The sequence below is a fragment of the Ambystoma mexicanum genome, chromosome 3p (assembly GCF_040938575.1).
Source record: "Ambystoma mexicanum isolate Mex_15411 chromosome 3p, UKY_AmexF1_1, whole genome shotgun sequence".
NCBI lineage: Eukaryota > Metazoa > Chordata > Amphibia > Caudata > Ambystomatidae > Ambystoma > Ambystoma mexicanum.
Window position 1 is genome coordinate 446,804,083 of NC_090925.1, and position 13,630 is coordinate 446,817,712.

The window sequence follows — 13,630 nt, forward strand, 5'->3', positions numbered from 1 at the left end:
CATTATTTCACAAAATACCGTATTGAAAACCTTCCATTTCACAGCATCTCCAAATGCAAATGACAGAACATTCCATGTACGCTCATTGAATTATCTTCCGTAAGCAACAACCAAATGTTTACCAAAACCACCTTTTCACAGACAACACATTGCAAAGCTTCTATGTCACAACACTTTCAAATGCAATTTACAGACCCTTTTATTCTAAGTCTTTGGGGCTCATGTTTAATCACTGTAATGCAAATATAATGTGCACACGTTTTGTTTATGTCTTACATGCATTAGACTTACATTGCAACTCATTTGTATTAATTTGTATGGTGGAGAGGTGTGCATCGTAAGTTACAATTCCCATTCACGCTCCATCATATAAATACTCCAGCATGTAAGCCAGCATGCACTGTGGATTCTCATGCTAAAAGCAGGCAGATTCAAGAGTAGTTCATTGTAGACGCCACCTGCCATGTTTAAATGGCAGGCAACCTTTAATGGTTTTAAATGGCATAATGCAAAAAAGTGGCTTAGAAGTGACCAAGCCAATAATGTACTCTAAACATTGGCACTACACTGTGCAAAAGTGAAGAAAAAAAAAAAACACATGGAGGGGACTTATTCACTCATATGTTTAAATGTAGCCGGTCCCCTCTGTGTAATTCACACGGAACTCGAAAATGAGTGGGGTGAGAAGGACACCGACACTAGAGGCAATCTGAAGTTAGGCATTAGCACACACTGTTCCCCCAGAGGGCAAGGGCCACTCTGCCTCGCCACAAGCAGGTGGAAACAGATCTATGTGATCCGACAGCGGTTGATTTTCCTTCGGCCGGAAAGTTTGCATGTGAAATGTACAAACCACAAAAGTTTCGTACATTTCCCATGCAAACTCACGTCCAATACCCCTGCATACCCAAACCCCCACAAACAACACAACCATGACACCACGCACCCACATCCTCGGCACACCCCCACCCACACCCCCAACATAAACAAACCCTACTCACCTTCTATTTACGCTGTGTCCCTGCTGAGCCATTTCCCTTTCACTTCCGTCATCGGGAACCAGCGCCACAGTGTCCTTTTCTCTTTTTTTTTTTTCAGGAGCTGCAGGGGTTTGCCCCGCAACCCCCGCTCACTATACTCAAAAGTATAGTGAGCGGGTGTTGCGGGGGAAACCCCTGCAGCCCCGGCAGTCTTTTTTGTAATATTTACCTACAATGCTACCACCAAAGGTTCGGACTTTTGGTGTTCGAACCTTTGGTGGAAGCATTTTTCAGAATTTTTGTATGGTCAGACCTTTTTTTTGTTCAGTCCGATCGTACAATTCCAGTGGAAACTATTGGTCTCACAGTAATGAGCATCACTCTGTTGTCAAACCATCTCAATTCCCGCCTTGGAGGTTGGTGGGGGAGGGTGCTCTCAAATGTGTTCCCAGAGACGCAGCCACTGTTCCATAACTGAAGGGGAAACATGTTGTTGTGAACTGATAATCCTCTGCCATATAAGCCGGCAAAAGGCAACATTGCAGTGTTATCTAACTTTGTCGCAATTTGAATACATTTTTATTTCATTTTCTTTTCTCCTTTCTTTTCCTCAAAAATTGCATCTTCTTGGCCAGGGAACACACTTTGGGCAAGTTGCATTGAGTGCAGATGTGCCCAAGACAAACATTCTTTTTCTTAAATTGTGAGTCCATGTTTACTGGTGTTTGGGAACAAGCACGCTTATGCCATTAATATTGCAGTATTTTACTGTATCTTATTTCTCTTTTTCATTGGTCGGGAAATCAGCATTTGAGGTCCGAGATAGTCATCTCTATGGGCTGCTAACATGTGTTGGACGTAGCAGATTGCTATGAAGCAGTGCTAAACGCGTCCTAATATCAACACAATCATCAACAATGCTCCTAACTGTCTATCAGCATTAATGGATGGATTAGGACTGCCTAGTCATTTTAGCTTTAATGAAAAGTCGAACTTCTTACCTTGCACCTGAAGCAACTGGATGGATCTAACTACTTGACAGCCAATCTTATAAAAGAGATCTCATCTATGCCAATGAGTAAGGCACTTATAATTCACACTGTGAACAAAGACATTCTAGAGCTGCAGTTCACAGCAGAGAACCATGCAGGATGTATTACGGGAAGGGGAATGACTTCTAAGCTTTACACTAGGCCACATGGTCACCAATAGGCTTGGGAGAGGGTGGCCGGAATTCTATAAGGTTGTTATTAAAGAAAATAAAAAAGCACGTTTAAGCAAAAGATTACTAAACTTTAATGAGCGAGAAATATAAGAGACGTTGCATGTTAGTACATAAAAGGTCAGGTCTAATAAAAAATAAATTGCTCAGTGGTAATTGATATTTTGTTCTGGCTGATTGTCAAGGTACATAAATGAAATCATTATTCTCAAACCTTCTACCAATGTTATCTTCCTGAAGAGTGAAACATGCGATCTGCATAACAAATCAGGAGTGTCACAAAAGAAAGTTTGATATAATGAACAGGAACAGGAACAGGCATGCGGCTACATTAAGATCCATGACATCATCATATTGGTACAGATATAATGAACACATGAAGTTGATGAGATTCAGATCCTGAAGAAGAAATTATGTTTATTTTAACCGTGTTGAGTGTACATTAAGTATTTCATCAGAAGATACAATTTGTGTAAATAGAATAACAAAATTAATTTAGAGTTAGTAATAACTATTAGTTGCTTTGTATAATGCAAATCCAGAAGATGTATTATTGCTGGTATTTAATTGAATGAACAAAAATATTCCGAACACATTTGGGGCTGATTTACTAAGCTTAATACGTGTCTTAAGTAAGGCAAAGGGGGTCATTACGAGTTTGCAGGCAGCCATGGTGCTATTAGCTATTAGCACCATGGCTGCCTTCAAACTCGTGTCCGGGTCTGGGTTCTCTGAATGGGGACTTACCGAGTCATTCCAACCTTGGAGGACCCGGTAAGTCCCCATTCAGAAAACCATTCCCCATTCCCATTCGAGCCCCCATAGGGCTCAATGGGAATGGTGAGGGAGCTAATAACGTACCCGCTAATAGCGGGCCCGTTATTAGCTCCCTGGTCCCTTAGCGGTTCCCGCTAAGGACGGCTGGTTTTACCAGCCGGGACGTCGGAATGCGGCGGTAAGGGGTTAACGGCACCAGCATCCTTACCAGCGCCATTAACCCCTTACCGCTGCACTCGTAATGAGGTCCAAAATGTACTAAGCTCAGAAAAAGTAGTGGAAGTAGAAAAGGGACATGAGATCTAACTTAAGCTACTTGTTTAACTTAGTAAATCAGCCTTTTTTGAATAACTTTTAAATATTTATTCTTTATTAAGAATGATGTAGAATTGTAGAAATTATGTCAAACCTTTGTTAACTATCATTGAGTAAAAGTGCATTAAACATACGTGAACACCAAGTTAACATTTTGGATGGATTTATTCCATAGATACGTGCAGAACTTAATTAATATTTAGCATAGAACACCGAGTAAGTTCTATGGGCTGTAGCACTGACACATTAAGTAACTTTTAGAATAAGGTATGAGAAAATGATCATAATCAGGTAGTGCAGCTTACACTACAATTTCAACACATTAAGAACCAGCTAGCAATGTTCACTATTCATGTTGCATGAAGCAATTGTTTATTTGCTTCTGTTATGCTGTGATATTAATTGTTTTTACGTTACAGGACATCATACGAAAATATGAAGAAGGACATGGGCAGCTATCAAAAAGATGCGAGGAGATGAAGAAACTGTATGCTGATGTTCTGGTAAATATATTAGTATCTGTATGAACAACACTTTATTTTATCTCTGCATAATGATAACTGGCTGACATGCATTTGCAAAACGTTATTCTTATTCTTGGTTTTATTCTGTCGTTTCTCCTATGTTTTTGACATTGGATGGATGAACTCAGACTTTAGCACAAGCTCCATGATATAGTAGTGAACGCTTTGCACACAGTACTGTTAGTCTTTGGCACCAATTTGATTCCTGTTGGCAGATTCTGATAAATATCACCATTGTGACCAGCTGATGGTCAACGGATTTCTACATATTTAGACCAGATCATGTGAGATTTGGTGAGACACACACATTCACACACATTCACACACATGCACACCACATAGAATCACACTTTTGGAGGTGATGACAAAGTCAAAACTACTCAGACCTGAGATGGGGGTACATTAAAATAAGCATGTTGGAGAGTGTAAAGCAGTGTGGGCCTGGGGTTTGTATTTTGGTGTGTAATGACACGTGTGGGAGTGCTAAAATTGTTGATAGTGGTGGGTGCATATAAATAAATGGTTGGCATGTATGTGTGTCGCGATGCATGAGGATGAATGGTTAAGGTGAACGACGGATGATGCCTATGGACAAATGACAGATGTTTGTGTGGATGAATGTTGGGGCATAAGCCATAGAAAGTTTGAGATTTGTGGATGTATAATTGTGCATGTGGACTATTGAATGTATGATCAGTGTGTGCTAATGAAAGAGGTTGCAGACATCTGTCAAGACATGGATGAATGATTTGTAGGATTGAGCCATTGGGGCGCTTGTAAAAGTGCAGTCACCCAAGTAATAAAAGGAAATCACAAAAGTAATCAAGTAGTGTACACTGTGATTTATTGTACAATCAGCTGGGAGACAATTTCAGACAGCTCCTTGGAACTGAATTATAAACCCATCTCAAAGTGCCCCTTCTGGGCTACACATTTTAAGGCGGTAACCTCATCCATTTGCACAATTTTACAGCGGTAACATTTCAGGCTAATCTCTAACATGATCATTGGCTGCCCGTCAGCAAGACCCTCAATAACTCTATACATTTGCTATCCATAACTGCGTGCCCCTCATTGGTTGGCACGTCTCATAGCACATTTTGGAAAACTGTCTGATAATAATTGGACAGTTGTTTTGGAGACAGTGCGGGCAAAAGCATCCCACCAAGCCTATCCAATGAAACTGTGAGTGGACATCAGCAAGGTCAAAAACAGAGTTGCATCCCCTGGAACACCCAATCACCTTCTCCTGATTGGTTCTCTGGTCCGTCATCCTTCTGCAATGGCTCGGCCACTACCTCCCCAGCTCCTTTCTCATGAGGTGCTGCCAACTTAACTTGAAAACTTGTGAGGACCGACTGTTGGAAATGGATTCCTCCTATTTTATTCGTTATACCATAGTAAAATTGCCTCTGTTCATTGGGGGGTGCTGTTGCTCCCATCCTGGTTACATCTTCTGGCAGCCTGCAGCCTGAGCCCCCTCCCCTTAGTACTGTTTCCTTCTCGCCCATTGTGCCTTGCTCCGTAGTTCATGGGACAGCACCTGTTGTCTGTAGGGTATTTTCGCCCCCATGAGAACTGCTCTTTTGCAACCATTAATTGGACACTATCTGGCATCCCCCTTGCATCGTAACCTTGTCTACTCAGTGTTATTCTAACCAGCAGCAGGAATAAAATTCAATTAAATGCAAGCTCTGGCCTTTAGCTAAATGGAGACAACTTGTGCAGCTTATACCCCTGGCCTATAACAAAATGAACAACGTCTTGCTCACTGCAGCACAAACAACTAATCAATCTCCGTAATAGCCCTAAGCCCTACCTTCCTACCTATATATGCGTGTGCTACTAAAAAGTGCTCTTATGAAGAAAAATAAAATAAATGCTTTGCTGCACGTGTGATTTTGTCTGCTACGCATGCACTTCTCTCTTTGCAGCAAACATGACCGCCCTTTCGCTAACTAAAAACAACTGCCCCTCTTCATAAAGCAGCGCACTCTATATAATAAAAACAAACCCCGGAGCCAGCTCCCTGATGTGTGGTACAACTATATGTTCTCTGAAGACCCCATGACGTCACCAAACAGTTGACCCCTGTGTCAACACGTCTCTCCCGTAGCTTGTACCTGCACCCCCCTTCTCATGTCTGTCAGATGAGTCATTTGATTGGGGGGAGCCATTATGTTTACACTGTAACGTAAGTGGCTCCTCGCTGCCACATTTTCATCATTTGCACTGTGGGGTGCAAATGTGGAGGGCCAACGGTGGCATGCAAGCATGTACACCAACTTTTGGCCTTCACATTTGCACTCCACAGTGCAAAGTGACTAAACGCTTACTGGCATGCTGGTATGCCAGGCAGAGTTTACTTTTATTTGGGAGCATTGCTTGCCTTGCTCGCATGGCAAGCGTTGCTCACAAATAAAATGAAACCCTGCCCCACATGCTCGCGCACCGGGGAGGGTTTCATTTCAATTGAGAACACTGCTTACCATGAGAACATGGTAAACAGTGTTTCAAATTGAAATTAAACCCTTGCATGTCAGGGAGGGTTTAATGTTCATTGTATACACTCCCTGCCATGTTTGCATAGCAGAGAGTCTGTACAATGGACCTCATAGCAAACTCCAGCATTTGCAACGGCATGAAAATCCATGCCGGTGCAGATGCTGGAGCATGTCTATGGCGCAGAGGAAGGGAATGGCGGAAATTCAAGTTGCTTTCCGTGCCTCCTCTCAGCCATACAAATAAATGAAAATGAGGTGTGGTGTGATTGCAAGGCGGTAAAACCTTACTCAACGCTTTTACGCCTTGCAATCACGTTAAGGCTCAATGAAAAATGAGCCCAGGTGTGTGTTCGTGCTTAAGGGAATGATAGATAGATGTGTGCGAACGAGGAATGTGACATATGCATTAATTAGGATGAATACATTGTAGGCTAACATGGATGATTAAGAACATGTATCAGTATTCTGTGAATGATAGGTGACCATATTTTGGACATAAAATATTGGAACTTTATATTGCAGTGACAAATATCGTTTATGTTATCAACCATAATTGTGTGGTTCAGTGTAGGGATGGCACTGTAGCGCCTGTGTGTGGATTGTTAGAAAGAGGAGGGATGTGCAATGGAGATATGGTAATCTCCCCTATGTAATAATATCAGGCATATTGTTAGAGTGCTACTATATTTAGAGTAAACATATGTTTGCGGATGATTAAGGGGAGATTTATTCTGTGTAAGCATGAAGCATGATGCATGTGGAGTTCCACTGAATGTGGTTGTTTCTGTGTGAGTGAGAGTGTGAATGTTCATAAAATGTAATTTGTGCTGCTTTCGTTTTATTTTCTGGGTTATTTGTTACCATGCATCGTTTATGCACTATTGATTCTCGGGCAGGGGAGGGACTACCAGGCATCCAGCACAACCCTATGTTGATTTCTGCATCAGAAGCAAATATAGGTAGAACTGGGCACAGTGAACGTGGCTAATGAATTGGGCTACCTTATGATTCCATGTCAGGGACAACATTTTACAATAAGATGCATTATGGGAGATTGCATCAAGTTGTATTCTTCCATCCCTTCAAACGAACTTATTTGGTGAAATTACTAGTCTGCGATAGTTTGTAGCATTGGTCTGGAGAAATATGCACATTGGCCCACGCTGTTTTCTGGAAACCCTACTGATGTTCACACGAGAGTCTGTGCAGAGTGCCAGGTAAACTGTGGGCAAGGAGGGCAGGAAGACCACTCAAGATTTTCTTGAGGTTCTGCTTGTTAAGCAAATTAATTCTACATTAAAGAACATATGTCCATCAAACCATTTCGAAGCACAGAGCTGTATCTTACTGAGTGCAGGTGGTGGGCTGGGGAATTGTGGAGGCAGGTTATATAGTGCCTCCATGCCGGCCCTTTTCTCTCCCCCAGAGGACCTGGCAATTCTTCCTTCTTTCTTTTAAGCAACACATATGAGAATGTTTAGGGCTTTGTTGAACACGTTCACACATTTATTGGTGGTTTTATTTTATTTTTTATTTATTTATTGTTTGCATTTATACAGCGCAAACTAGCCCTCAGACATCAGTGCACTACAATCTACTTACATGGAGCCCATAAGCAGGGAAAAGTCCTTAGGTCAAGATTGAGCATTGGTACATATGGATAGGTAGGGTATATAAGAATAGGTAAACACACAGGTACAACCATGACAATGTAATGTTTGTTCATAGGTTACAGAGACAAGAACAATTTCAACGCCTAGACTACTGATTTGAGCAGTGATGGCAGGGTGATAGTCGACTAATGTAGGTGAATAGCCAGGTTTTTAGGGCTTTTTAAAAGGCCCAGTATGAATGTTCTACTCTAGGGGTTGCGGGAGGGCTTTCCAATATTTTGCAGCGAGGACTGGGAAACTTGAGCCTCCCGCTGTGGTTCGCTTGAATTTTGCTTGGATCAGCATGTGGGTGTAGGGTGTTCTTGTGGGCCTGTCTGTTTGATGGAGAACAATATTTTGAGCTAGATATGGTGGGGCCTCTTTTGATATGCACCTGTGGGTAATGGTGAGTGTCTTGAAGAGGATTCTTTGCCATATCGGAAGCCAGTGTACTGCGTTCCTGGCCTCAAAAATGTGGTGACATCTAGGTAAGTTTAATGCCGCTCGTAAGGCATAATTTTGAATCATCTGGAGCTTGTGTAGGTTTTGTGAGGATGTGCCGGTGAAAAGAATGTTGCAGGTGCCAAATTCTGCACCTATCACTGCTCATGCTGTAGTTAAGCAGTTATCTTCAGAAAGATATGGTCTGGCAGCGATGAGGAGTTTAGTGGCATAATCTGCAGATGAGGATATGGCATTTACTTGATGGGAGAGGGAGAGGGTAGCATCTAAGTAAACCCCAAGGGTCTTCACAACCGGTGATACTGAGATGATCGTATCCTCTATGTTGAAGGCAGTGTAGTCTATGTCCACTTTGTTTCGGATTGAGTGTGGACTGGCTAGAAGTAGTTCTGTCTTTTCATCATTGAGGCAAAGGTTGCCATCCATGCCTGCATGGTGGTGTATGTGGCGTTTAGCAAGGCAAAGTTTTGAGTGTAGTTGCCTGATGGTGGGATGGGGATTAATGTATCATCTGCATTATTTGTGCAAATAATACCCTAAGCGTCTAGGAGGTTGAAGAGAGGCTTAGCAAAGATATTATACAGCGTGGGAGAGACACAAGAGCCTTGGGGTACTCTACAGGTGATAGGAGTCAACAAAATGTTGTCAAACAAATAGTGCCTACATCATTCGTAGTTTCCTTCGGTGGTTCTAGTCCTTGAGGAACTTATGGGAGGATTCTGGTTTTGTTGTATGTTCATGGAGTGATCACTGGGAGGGGAGAACAGGTACAAAAAACATGGTGCTCTGATGTATTTAATTTCTTTATAAGAAGGTTTTATGATGGTGTATTTTAATATGTGTTAATAAAAACGTGCTGGTCATCGGAGAAATGAAACCAGCTACTGTCAATGATTTACGTTGGACATTTGATTCCGTTTTTGTCATATTTCCTGTTCAGCACATTTAAACGACAATGATAAAAGGCTTGTGCATGTCAATTAGAACATTGGGATGTTAACAAACTGGAATGTTTGTGCTCACTCAGGATGAACATGTCAAATAGATCACACTGATATTTATTTAACAACCCTACATGCACGTTTGAGCAAGCGCGTGTTTTTCCAAATAAGAGGATTTCACGCATTATACTTAATTTTGGAAAATGAGTAATGATCCAGAGGCAGCGAATAATGCTGTAGATGCATGTGATGTTTCTGTTAAATTTGGTCATGAAACTTCCACTTGCAGGACAAACCTGCGTCAACTTTGTTTGCCTTGCTTAAAACTTTAACAGAGCGATTGTTTTGGGAAAAACAGGCCCTTTTGCTGTTGATGCCCAAGGAGTAACTTTCCTTGAATTTCATCCATCTGATTTCTTCCCACAGACAACTTCAAACTCACTCGCTCTCTCGATGTTTCTTCTCGGCTTTTTTGCCTCCGCTTCCTTTTTCCTCTGCACCCAGAAGCTGCCATTATTGATTGCATGTCTGAAGTTTTCTTGTTTACTGGGTTGCTCTGTCTATGTCATTCTTTTCTTCCACTATGTATGCTCTGTTTCCTTCCAGGCTGGCTCCATTCTTTAATAATAATGTTATCAATAAATAAGCTAATAATGTGCTCCAAGGAAGAAGCCAAGACTCACATTTCGGCCATTTTGAGTAGTCAAAGGAATGAGATCCTGCTATAAGATTGTGAAAGTTGCATTCGCTGCATTGCCTCCGAACTACTCTCTTCTATGCTTCCCCTCATGTACTTTGAAGCGATTGCAAGCGGCGGTTTAAAGAGCAATATACAAATAAGCAAATTACATTACAATAAGGTGTCAAAATATGGTATGTGAGATTATAGAGAAACAAAGAAAGGCCGTTTTGCCACAGGTAAATAAGCGGTCTTCTGAATTCAGCATGAAGGCAATTACCCATTGAAAGCTATATGTTGGTTGTTTAACGAGACGTGCTAATAAAACAGCCAGGAAAGTGCACTATTCAGGTGTCTGCCTTATCGGGTTCCTTGTCTGGCATTGGATTGAAATCTGGTGAAAAAGTACGAATAGGAAGAGAAAACAATACCTAGTTTTTTCCATAAATTAGCATACCATTCTGTAATACAAGTGCAATTGTTAATTGTTATTTGGAGAGCCAATGGTTTTATGAAGTTTTTCTTTTTGTTTTCTTGCTGGGGATATAAGTGATGCCAGTGAGCTAATTCAGGCTGTCCCCATTTCGCCTGGCATTCGAGTGAATGCATGAGCTGAAGTTACCCTCCTTCACATGTTCAGTCCTGAGAGAGGTCACCCACACAATGCTCAGAGATCACCCACACAATGCTCAGAGATCACCCACACTATGCTCAGAGGTCAATCCAGTGGGTTTCAGCTATACACTGCACTTACCAGAGGGGTGGGACAGATGGGGAGGAAGTAGGTTGGCAGCACTGGAATGCACATTTGTTCAGCTGAAGCATCCTGCCAAAGGATTATGGTGGCGGGGGGAGTGGCTGGCAGAAGTCAATGTGGTCCACCCCTCAGAGATCATACATTTCCTTTCCAAGCACATTAACACAATAAAAGCAATACAAAATAAAATCATCACTGCATGTCCAATACAAAAAGCACAATAAACACTATCGGGAAAGAAGATGATAAAAACTAAAACAACTCATAAGAACAGAATTCTAAAGAGCTGTGATCAACACCATTGTGCGGATGCGCAAAAGATGCTTTGACGCAAGTCAGAAGATGAGCTCGTCCACAGTGCGGACAATCGTTTCTGGACATTTTAAAGTGCAGCCTGTTTGTGAATTTGGGGTGGGCTTTAAAATGCCCAGGAACGCCCCCTTATTTGTGCAAATGAAGGAAGGCGTAAAAAAGACATCTGAATGAGCGAATTTTAGATCATCTTAGAAGCACTCATGCAGGTGCCCTTTTCAACCTTTGGGGGCATTTCTGAACATTTTACAGAGCATCCCACATTCACAAACAGGATGTGCTTGAAAAAGGACAGAAACGAGTCTTCCCTCTGCACCTGTTTAAAACATGTCTGATCCTGTAATGATGTATTTTTTAAGTGCAACAGTCATGGCTTAAACCCGGCTCTCACACTAGCATGTCCGTCCCCCAAACAGGAATGGAAATGCTTTTTTTATTTAATCTGCATTTCACTGAGACGGGCCCTGTAATGGCCAATCTTGGTAAAATGCGTTCCCAAAAACCATACAGTTGCTGCTGTTCCTGTCATACTAATGTTTGAAATGGGACTGGGCAGCACATCTTCGCGCTATTGTACAGCCCTTTCTGATATACTCATGCAAATAAGGTGACCAATGCATTTTACCAATGAGCGCAAACGAAAGGAGTGTATTCTCTGCAATTACATTTGATACTTCCTTTAATCCCTCCTTTGTTAACTAGTAGTGGTTCAGTAGTGGTTCAGCAGATTTCATAATTCTACATGACAATCTGAAGTGACAGGTCCAAAATAATTGAATCATAGGGCCTCAATACAACTATTGCGGAATGGGTTTAACGGCGCCACTAATGGTGCCGGCGATGTTAAACACATTCCGCAATATTACGAGGTTCCCTCGCAGGACCCGTTCTGGACGTCTGGTTTTACCAGACGTCCATAGTGGGTCCCGCGAGGTGAACAGGGAGCTATCAACGGGCCGGTCGTAATCGGCCCGTTATTAGCTCCCGCACCCATTCCCATTGAGCCCTATGGGGGCTCGAATGGGAACGGGGAAGGACCGGGCCTGGGTTGCCTCAAGGAGGCAATATCGGGCCCTCCATACTCGGAATGGCCCGGTATTTCCCCATTCAGGGAACCCGGACATGGTTTTGGAGGCAGCCGTGCCCTTATTAAGGACATGGCTACCGCCAAAGTCGTAATGAGGCCCATAGTCATTTTCTGCACTACTGACTACTCTAGAGTCTTGAGCAGGAAGCCAAGAACCTAGAACAACCAATATTACATCATATGTGATGCTTCTGGTGAAATAATGTTTAATTTCCAATGTGAAAACACTCCCTACCCACAACAGCATCTCAAACACCACCCCTCCCCACAACATCATGCCCAACACACCCTGCCCCTCCTCACAACACCATCCCCAACATGCCCCTCCTCACAGCACCATCCCCAACACACCCACCCCCTACCGCACAACACCATCCCCAACACACATCCCCTCCCACATCCCCAACACGCCCTGCCCTTCCCCCTCCACCATCCCCAACATACCCTCCCTCTCCCACAACACCATCCCCAACACCCACTCCCCTTTCCCCCATCCCCACAACACCATCCCCAAAACACCCTCTCCCCTTCCCACAACACCATCCCCAACACATTGTCCCCCAGCCCCCTCCCCACAACACCATCTGCAGCACCCACCCTCCCCACAACAACATCCGCAATAGACGCTTGTGCCTAACAACATTTGTCTAGGGTCACCTCCCCTTACTGGCAGCTAGCATGTGTGTGAGTGGTGCCTAGGGGGGCTGCCAAATGAGCCATCTGTGGGGGTGACAGGGCTGGATTGCTCAGACCCTGTTCCCCGGATGTGCTACATGGTCAGTTGCATGTTGGCTTGCAGGTCTTTGGCGAAGGCTGAGATTCCTTCTGTGAGCTCCCACGCCCTACAACCATAGACAGTCAGTGCGGCATATGTGCCAGCCGCATACCGTCAATCACAGTCTTTGACCTTTACAATCCTGAGTGTGGCACCCTGTACACAATCCCAGATAGCCTGGAGGTGGAGGACCTGTGCATCTGCTAGCATATCCACATACACCTGGCACTCCTCCATTGCGTCCAGCCTCCTCATGATTGCCTCATCATGTGTGGCTTGGGGAATGGGTTGAGGGCTGTGTAGAGGGCTGAAGCTGAAGCACGTTGAACCACAGGTTCTGATGTCAGAGTCATTCTCTGACTCCTGCCCATGATGCTGGCTTCCCGCTCTGGTGTCAAGTACCTCTCATGGGGTTATTTGGCAGTTGGATGCACTGTGATGGCCCTTCACCTTCCTCCTCCTGAGTTGGCTGTGGCCCTGTGGACATGCAGTCACTCAAAATGCATACTGGTACGTTGGCTTGCTAGTCACACATGCTACATGGTGCAGGGACATCCCACACATGTGGATTATAGTACATGGTTGTTTGCAGGCCATTGGCCATGTCCCCAGTGAGGTGGTTGTAGGTGCTACTGAGGTAGTA

At 43.4% G+C, this 13,630-nt stretch overlaps 1 protein-coding gene across 1 annotated transcript in view; it reads left to right on the forward strand.

The window, feature by feature from the left end:
• Positions 1-13,630, forward strand: part of LOC138579912 (formin-I-like) — a 1,210,893-nt gene that overhangs the window by 1,145,309 nt on the left and 51,954 nt on the right. Inside the window, exon 16 of the mRNA XM_069650137.1 lies at positions 3,714-3,797. Coding sequence (XP_069506238.1) covers positions 3,714-3,797 — 84 coding nt within the window. The remainder of the gene's footprint in view (positions 1-3,713; positions 3,798-13,630) is intronic.